Below are 10013 nucleotides of genomic sequence, written 5' to 3'. Positions count from 1 at the left end.
AAACCTCCAAATCGAATTGTATTATAGATATATTTATTTTGAATTTCGAGTACAAAAAATAGCATTGATTTTGAGACGGATTCTTATTCCTTAGTGTTTCAATCAAAATAATAGACAATTATAGTAATCAGTCATAATTTGTGACAACAATTGTAAATTTATCCTAATAGACTCCAGAATTCCTCCATTACAAAAAAACTTAAACAGCGACTATGTTTATGGAAATTAAGTTGCCATTAGCTTTGTTACATCAATTATATCGAAGCATTTATCAGTGCCATAAGAGGATTTATTTCACAAAAACGAAGCGCTAATCAATCAACTTAATTTAAATATATTACGATTTATAATCATTCACGATATTTACATCCTTTCAAAAAAAAAAACTGTGAACTTATAAATACGTCGCCCCTGGACAGTTTAATCAATCAATTGAATGAATGCTTTTTCAAATATAATTTACGGCATTGATTACGTACATTGATACAAAATACAGTAAATTAGAAACTAAGAAATAGTTTATATAGAGCAGGTCTCTCAAATTTAAGAGATTTAAATTAAAAATATTTTACAACATGATAGCTGCAGTATAAAATAAGATTTCATATATATTGTATAATATAAATATAACCAATTGATATGTGTGAAATGGAATGGATATTTGAATCAGCTGCTGGTTCATTTTCAGCCTGTTTGATTCTATTCATTTTAAAAGATGATAAAAATACTAAATCATACGTATACATTGAAAACACGTAGACACAGTGTTCTCCAGATGCTGGAATGTTTAAGTCAATTATATGACTTAGTGGCTGCTGAAGTAATAAGGCTTTCAAATCAATCTACCCCCAAAAATACAGATAATTTAAGCTTGATTTTGGTGTGATCTTCCACTCCTGGTCGGGGCAGCAAATATTCTATCTAAGGGGTGGGTGATTTTCTGGGGGGTGGATGTAAAAATGATAGGGGCGACTGCCGATCTAAAACCTGTTGTGAAGAACATGATAGAAATTACAACACGTGAACTTTGTATACATCGCAAACATGTAGACATAATAATCTCCTTAAGACATGACACAGTCAAACTCACTTCAGTCATCCTATTTCTTGTTTTTATTTTACCGATCCGAGTGTAAGTCGTCAACACACTAACGATAATCGTGCCTACTAAGATGACTCAGGTGAGGTTGACTATACAATAATTTGTAATTCTCTTCGTTACTTACATTTCTCTTAATTTTACAGCCCTCAGGCAGGAAAAATATACCTACTGTAGAAATAGCCGTTTAATGGTCCAGTTATTGCATTTTTTTGGTCAGTTGCTCTTGCTGACAAGTCCGTGGACAAAACCATAAGGTCTCAAAATTTATTTCATGGCACAGTTCGGATTCAAGTTAGATCCTATCAACTTGGACAAAGTTTAACAGGGATGTTTCCCAAAATTCTTTCTGATAATCTAACATAACCGGTATAGGAATTGGAATTTATACCGGTACCATCCAACTCGGATATCACACTTAAGTTGGACACATTTTCATTTCTGAATTGAGAACTGTAAATAGAAATTTTAGACCAACCAGCCCCTAGCCTGTATAAAACTATGAGATAGGTTTAATATTGGATGGAGAGGACATGTAAATATATATATTCGTTTATATAAACTAGATGCAAACCACCTCGACAGGAATGTACGCAAAAATACTGATTTTCTGTACAACATTTAAAATCATGATTTTCTTAATTATGATACAATAACGATACAACAAACATCTTTCAACTGGGATGAGTTAGAAGAGACATGTGTCTGGAATGTTTCCGTGCTGCACATAACTAAAATATACATATATATTTCTTTCCACATCAACAAAGCGATAAAAGCTCTCTATTTACACAAAGCCTATTATACGTAAAAAGCTTAAAATATTGCCGAGTAGATCCTGACAAGTACGGAAGGATCAGTATGGTACTTTAGCTGAATTTTTGTTCTCGACAACCATGTCCAGTTCGGTGTGTTCGAGATCCATGGCGTCGCGGTATTCCGTCAGTTCCTTGGCGATTTTGATCCGGGTATAATTAAACGCCAGCGTGATCATGAACAAAGACTGAAAACGTTAAAACGAAATTACGTTAATGACCGAATGACAAACTCAAGTGAATAACAGAGACATTTCATTATAACGGTATGCATCGTTTTTAAGAGCTATCAATGCATCAATCATAGATAAAAATAAAACCCAAGAATTTGTACCACGAATTACGGTAAATTCCCTCTGCCTTCTCTTATATAAGTAGCGAAATGAATGCAAGATGTTTCCGCACATGCTAAAGATTCTGCGTAGGAAATCTCAATGACCAGCACACACTCATCCTTGCCCGGCAGGGATTTGAACCTGATGACAAAGTTAGACTGAGCCACGACATGAAACAACCCTGCCTGTGTAAGTAGGTACATAGGCTGGTTTGCCGCAAGAAACCAAACAGAATCCTTAGCACACCACAAACTCAGAAAGAAAATTCATTTCTGGAATTGTGATTAAAGTAGGTAGGAATGTAGTGGATTTTGTCTAAACGGCCAGAGAACAGCCATGGTGACCACGGTAAAACAGCCAGAGAAATCGACTGATTCCTGGTCGTGACATCAACAGCAGCCGAATTAAATGAACATGCCTTTTATATTTTTATCTTTGTAATTCGTCCATTTGTATCTGATCTCGATAGTCATTCAATTCTCGACTGTATCGAAGACGCGTCATATTTGCGGCGATCGCAAGCATAAAGTTCACCTAAAAAACAATAACCAAATAACCCTCGAATAGTCAACTAAAACCAAACAATAACAAGACAAAGAAAAAAAAAACCGTAACCATATCGTGCCCAGCCAACTAGGAGATAAATATAAGAAATTTCAAAATGTTTCGAAAAAACCGCAGGCATAAGGATATAACTCATCATAGATCTCAAATCAAATTTGATTTGAGTTCTACGAAGATTTGAGTTCTACCGGTAAGCTAGGAAGTGAAGAAATCTAAATCACGATTTGAGCAAAATGTGCAATAGCTTTTAAGAAAAAGAAGGCAGAGGGTATAATATTCTCTAAAATGTACGTATCATCCGTATTGGCAATTCTCAATGGCTCAATCTTGAAGCTAGCCGACCACTTGAAAAAGACTTTTCGTTTGAAATGTATACTACAGTAGACTACGCATACCTCGGAGTCATACACCTCGGAATATTGCTTAGCTCAGAACAAATCTAAAATATTTTTCTTAATGCAATTATTTCTTAAATGAAAATCTCAGAGTAGCTCGGAGTTGCATACGTCGGAATATCGCATACCTCAGAATGATTTTTTTATAAATTGAGTCCTAAAATCGTGTACCTCGGAAGCGTGCCAGTCGCGCTAGTTCTCGGCTGTCTTTAATACGAATAGTCAATTGAATGGATGTAGGCGGAGCTATAGACTTGTCACTGCACATCAAACCCACGTGTTTTTAAATTCTCTCAACTGGGAAGGAGGCTTTACTTGGTGTACTACAGTACGATGTTTTTATATTAAAGATGACAAGTCAAATCTCCCGGGGGATATGAGGTTTTGATTGAAATTACAATAAAAACCTGTCAGATATGGTACATATACAATGTTTATTCAACATAGATTAGTATAAGAAGGATAATTTGAGCCCACGTGTCAGCAACAATTTTTTCTATGACAAAATTTGCGGACCTTATATACCTCGGAAATCGCATACCTCAGAAAAAATTTTCCAGTCCCAAGAATTCCGAGGTAAGCGGAGTCTACTGTACTATGAAGGCTTAAGTCTGACTTAGGTCTTCATACTTCATTAGTGCACAGAATGATGTTGAAACTGTCGATGATACGTATCTTTCACATCAGATTTTCACAAAATGAAGTTTTCATGCAACCGCAGCCACTGCCACCAGTTTCATGATTACCGGTAAATAATTCATAATCGTTTTAATTAGTGAGTTAAACAGGTAGAAATGATACTCACCAAACCGAGAATGAGAACTACCCCGCCGCAGTAGGCCACGATGTATAGAGGCCCGGCTTCATCGACCTAAACAGAATCAAAATACATTCGCATCAGTCATCTACACATCTTGTAATGAAGGGTCAGCGATTTTAACCCTGAAAGGCCTTATAATTCAAGAATGGTCTAAAACAAAATGAATCGAGACCAGTCGCTGCCTATGAAGTGTATACAAGACATACAATACGAATGAACACTAAAGTTTCAGATAGGATGCGCTTTTGAGCACTTTTTGATAGTAGAAGTAACATTCAAGGCACAGGGCATAACTAAATTTTTTCAGAAGTTTGGAGAATGGCTGTGGACCTCGCTCTAAGCATTCAGTGACAGAAAAGGTTGTAAGATGTACTTATACACATGAAGGGTTTATTTCAGTATGAACCAATTTTAAATCTAAGACATGGGTCATACTGTATTACCCCAGTCTTAGATATTCATACAACAATATCAATCAAGTTAACCTTTAGGTTACATTTTAAACTGTTAGGCGAGCGAGGCTGGTCTGAACTTACCACTTCACATAATCTCTTCAGTTCTTCATTGCACGCTTGATTTCTGCCACCTTCAATTGTCACATTTCTGTAGATACCTAGAGATGGGAAATTCGGAACAAATTCACGTAACAGCAAGTCTACAGTCGATGAATGGATAACAACGAAAATAATAATAATGATTTATTTCTTAAAAATGCTTTAACTGTGGGTCGAACGAAGTCAGGTCATGGGTTCGAATCAATCCCGTACATTTCAGCAGTGTCCTCAGGCAAGACACTTATCCTCATTGCCTCTCTCCACCCAGGAGTAAATGGGTACCTGGCCTGATAGATGACTCCTAAGCGCTTAGTAGCAGCTCAGATGTTACTTCTCCGCAGGGAGAGATGACTGATACATGAAATAAGAGCTATAGGTTGGGGGTAATATGATACCAAGTTGGAGCGCAACTGAATTCACTCAGGTTAGGATACATGCGCTATATAAATGTAAATTATCAATCATCATCAATAACCAATGATTCAAAAACGTCTAATGATGATACAGCCCTGACCTGTTAAAGCAAACTATACACGTGTACACATACCAAACTGAGCCAGCTTGAAGCAGTAATCATTTCGCGGGATAAAATCCGTATGCCCGTACAACTTCAAATAGTTGTTCACTTCTTCGTAGCAAATCGACCTCAACATGAAGAACGCCATCACCGGAATGACCATGATACTCGTAGCTACGACCCAACCGAGGTTGAAGATGTACGTAAGTACCATGAACTAAAATGAATGAAAATTATATACGATACGCGACGATCCAGCTCAAGAGAAGATCCGGATTTAAATCATCGATCTCGAAATGATCGGGATTAAGTGGGTTTGTTTATTACTGTATGATAACTTACAAATCCGGCAGATATCCGACCGCCCATAATACATTTGTTTCCTGAATAGACGTTTTTTCGCGTGGCTCCCGTCGATAGGAATCCAAAAATCAGCAGAATGATAGCTATTCCACCCATAACTGACGCGACTATAATAATTATGATTCTCAACATATTCATCCTATAGAAAAAAAGACAAACATCAAGAATTTTGTTCCAGGTTTTCCAGGTCAGTGGCCACCCTGCGTAGGAGACGGAAAATACTGACCATTCGATGTTGATTTCAAAGAGTTCCATGAAAATACTGTCATCGGTCAAACGTAGAGCCTCGTAGAGCGTTCCACCAATAACACCGGCGCCGACGCAACATAAAACTGTCGCAATCAACGATGCGTAAGGAATACGCCCCATACATTCTAAACAACCTGAAATAAATACAAACAAACACTTCCATTAAGCAAGGAAGCAAAAAAGGTGTAGGTATAGAATGGTATTAGTATAATTTTTTAAAAAATTGGGTATAACCTGCTGGAATGCAGTTAGGCTAATGGGATTATCTAATAATCCATGCGGGCAAAAACTTAAGAGAACGACGGGGCCATCCATCCACTACAACGACAGCTATGCGGCTTAACCCCTTTTGCTGTGTGAACCTGTCAAACCTTAAGGCAAGCCTAATTCAGCCACAAAATCTCGCAATAAAAGGTACTATAAAGCCAGACATGCGCTGGATAATTGTTGGGCGGGGCTCTATTCTTTTCTTCCGAAAAAATGAGAAAGAGAAAACAAGAATCTTTAATCAATCAGTAACACTCACCCCCGGCCATGATGCGTACAGACTGATAACTTTTACGATTTAAACATGTCAATCTACATCGAAACCTTTATCTAGCCGTAACCGTTTTTAAAACTGTTGGTTATTGGTAGTTTTATTGTGCAATTTTCTGGTTTTTTGTGATGGGTTTCTGAGAACGTCTTCAGAATGAGCTGTAATGGCGAGTGTGGATGCGATGCCGTTTAGAGCAGTGTTCACTGAAGGATGCGCAGACACGTTTGCGAAATACGGAGCGTTCCGACGAACGCTACACCGCGTATCGTGGACTATTCGTATGCAAGATCAGTCCAAAGGCCGACGAGGCGGCGGGGAGTTGACATTGCAGTAGTTTTTCGCGCCCGGTGGTATATAAAGCTAACAATATACCAAGTCGATACATGTAATACTAATTAGGCTGCTTGGCATCTATAGTGTTACGGTATTAACTGAGGTCGCATCGTTCGGTACTTATTTAGACTAGGCACCAGGGCAGTCAAAATTATAAAAACACGAAATAGCAAATGAATCCCGGGAAGTACCAACGAACGTCTCCGGGTTTCGGTCATTGTTTCGGCGAAATGTGCTCATCTTTGATGTGTGCCGCCCCGCCAAATCGACCCCGGTGCCAGCGTTCCGGGAAAATCCGATTGTCAGCCTGGGTTTCAATCACGAGAAACGCCTGTTTAAAATCTCGCAAGCACCTCGAGACTAAATTGAAATCATATGTTCAGCTCACTCAGATTTTTAAGATTTGTGAGCATACAACAAAACATTACCATTTAGCTGTTGACCAGGGGTTAAAGCGAGGGCACGAGGCTGCAACATTGTGCAGTTGCCAAATGGCACGGAGAGCCCCCCCCCCCCCCCCTAGTTGGAGTTTGGGGGTCCTCCCACAAATAATTTTGTAACAATGAAGTATAATAAGCAGACACCTATTTCATTCGAATCGCATGGACACTTAGAATGAAATAGGCCTAGACCAAGATTTGAAAGATCATATTTAGAAATGCATATATCACGGGTTTGGTTTGTTTACCGTATTTAATTATACGTAAACTTTGAGACACACAACGATCGAGCGGTCACCTTAATGGCTATTAAGAATGAAGGCAACGGATATCAATACTTAGATAAGGCAAAAACGGAATATCCTGGCGATATTGTATGTCCTCAAGCGGGTAAGGTGATATCAACTAACTTGTCAATAGGCCTATAGAGCGCGGAGGTTTCTAATGTAAATACATATATATGCATATATAAATTAATGCAGACGAACGATTATTATTATTATCATTATGCTGATGGACCGGGACGAAGCGATCATCAATAGGTATAGATATATGCGTGTATATGTATAAAGTTGCTGGTATTATGTAAGTAACATTATAATCGGATGACAACAAATTGATTTGCAGCAGTCTGCAAACGCGCCATCCATTCGTTGCTAGCTGATGTCGCATTCGAAACGAACTGTATTATTGCCTGTGGTTACCTGTACCGTTCTCTCTATAGATTTATTATCGATGAGGGAGAGAATTCTCTGACAACCATCAACCCAACATATCACATCGGGTGAAAGCTATGCTGAATTAACACTGCCGCGTCGATGATGCGCTAGTAACTCGAGCTCTCTCGAAAGCGATGTCAGAATAATAATCACAGTACCACCTTTCATGAATGAGACAAGAGGATGTAACCGGCTTTTGTATTGTAACATTCCATTTATTCATATGGGCGGTTTCAACTTGTTGCTAAAGCCCGTCATTCTGGTAAGTTATATTCATATTTGAAAACAAGTTCATTGCATAAGTGAAAGGCCTAGATATTTTCCAATTTTTAATTGATTAGATATAGATATAGGCTACGTATCGGATTCATCGGATTTAACTTGAATCATAGGGTTGTAAATTATACATTGTTTAAGAATGTGATTCCGCTTATCCACTTGACCATTGAAACATGGCCATTTACCATCGACTTAAGTCGAGTTTCTAAACGATTATCACTAAATGTTAGAAGCAAATTTGAATTGTCATCTTTCACAAAATTATCATTGTTTTCCAACGTCGGCTCAAATTTGTCGGAAATAACATCAATTGCAGATTTAGGCTCTAGGCCTATAGCCGGTTGATATTCAACGTGGAATAATCCCTGGCACTTTTGGTCTCCAGGTCGAGTGCAATGAATACTGATAGACGGTCGTTCAGTTCCATCAAGCAAATTCATCTTCAACCTAGAGTATTGACTCGTAATGCAACTGAGCACGTCACTACTTAAATACTGCTTATCAAAATTATTTGCTTTGTAAAGATGAGTAATTTGATACAAGGTTCTGAAGTATTTTAAGCCCCACAAAATATCATCGAATACATGAAAAATTCATCATCAGTACTACCTAGCAATAAACGTATAACGAACCATCCGTGACATGTATGAACCCGGATTAAATGTAATGTCCTTAGTATTTGCATGCCTAATTACATACAGCCGTGTCCAACAAAGAGAAACATTGCATTAATTTTCTATTTATAAAGTTTCGTTTGAAAATGTCAAACAATATTTGTTTTCAGTGGTTTGAATCATATTCATATATTCATACCATGTGTATCGCAGTAGCTTATATTTCCCACGTTCAAATGATTGGCTCCGAAATAATGCTAAAAGCAACGATTATGTTGCCACGACAACACCCATTGGTAGGCCTAGGCTATCGTATCCACGTTATTGAGACCACTTTCCCTATCACGTGAAGTATTTATTTCTATAAACAAATAGTTCCCCTATTTTGTAATGATATTCTTATTGACTTATTCTATCATTATTGACTTACTTTATTTAATTTCTTATACTTATTTTTAAGACCAGCCGTCATGGTTAATACTAATAGATATTAGTCAACAGGATCCAGTTCCACAGTTCCGAGTTAAGAATTAACTCTGAGTTAACTCATCGACAATGAGCTCACTTTAACTCAGAGTTAACTCTAGCTTACAACTGTGGAACTGCGTCCAGTTATATAACCCAAGGGTAAAATGAAGGTAAAATAAAACTGGTCCAAAAACGATCCTAGGTGTCTAAGTTAACCTGAAGAGTTCGTCACCAACGTGACCAATGTGTTTTAGACTACCACAATCACATACGAAATGATAAAAAACGGCCCTGTGTTAAATTCTACATATTCCGATCTTTTTGATAAAACTGATACCCTTCTAAAGTATCGGTTTCAGGAAAATCCTAACACGCATTCCAATCTACGTAGTTTAATAGCGAAATCATAAACAAATCTTCACAGCAAAAACGTTGATTTTCGCAATATTGCTAGAAAATCCTTTCTTTATTTATTTTCGTTTGCCAGCTCATGTGCAGTTAGAATACAGCACACGCGCAAATGAAATATATGTTCGCTTCTTGGCGAATTGGGTGGGAATAGTATTGAAACGTGCTGTGTAGATGCAATTTATTATAGACCGGCACAATATTTATTTTATGCAGATGAAGAACTCTGAACACGGCGACCTTTGATATATAACACCTCAAAGCGTAGAATCAATTGCGTGGTGCATTCGTTGAATGGAACAAGAATTAATACATTTTTATCGAATCGGTACAGCGCACCCTACCGCCGACCACGCGTATAAATCTTCGAATACCGACATATAAAAAAGAACATTCAAAATGAATCGAAAACATCATTATGAATTTTTTCTGCGAACCGCTAAAATGTAACGCCAATACGGTTATAGAAATATTATTTGCCTCCATTCCAATTACGAAGGTTA

The 10013-nt window shown here is 37.7% G+C and overlaps 1 protein-coding gene across 2 annotated transcripts; it reads right to left on the bottom strand.

The window, feature by feature from the left end:
* Nucleotides 1–48: 48 nt before the first annotated feature.
* On the bottom strand, nucleotides 49–6408 carry LOC141906015 (proteolipid protein DM beta-like). Of its 2 annotated transcripts, XM_074795158.1 has the most exons (8): nucleotides 6238–6408; nucleotides 5689–5845; nucleotides 5442–5601; nucleotides 5130–5316; nucleotides 4565–4641; nucleotides 4014–4079; nucleotides 2668–2783; nucleotides 1965–2102 (listed from the first exon to the last, which is right to left on the bottom strand). In XM_074795158.1, the coding sequence occupies exons 1-7, from the start codon at nucleotides 6245–6247 to the stop codon at nucleotides 2679–2681; spliced, it is 762 nt and encodes a 253-aa protein (XP_074651259.1). In that variant the 5' UTR covers nucleotides 6248–6408; the 3' UTR covers nucleotides 1965–2102; nucleotides 2668–2678. The 2 variants fall into 2 exon arrangements, with proteins under 2 accessions (XP_074651258.1, XP_074651259.1); XM_074795157.1 differs by lacking the exon at nucleotides 2668–2783 and having other exon boundaries at nucleotides 49–2102.
* Nucleotides 6409–10013: the final 3605 nt, after the last annotated feature.

Source organism: Tubulanus polymorphus, chromosome 5, assembly GCF_964204645.1.
Source record: "Tubulanus polymorphus chromosome 5, tnTubPoly1.2, whole genome shotgun sequence".
Taxonomy (NCBI): Eukaryota; Metazoa; Nemertea; class Palaeonemertea; order Tubulaniformes; family Tubulanidae; genus Tubulanus; species Tubulanus polymorphus.
The sequence above is the reverse complement of the archived record's forward strand: the minus strand, read 5'-3'. Positions and strand labels throughout refer to the sequence as shown.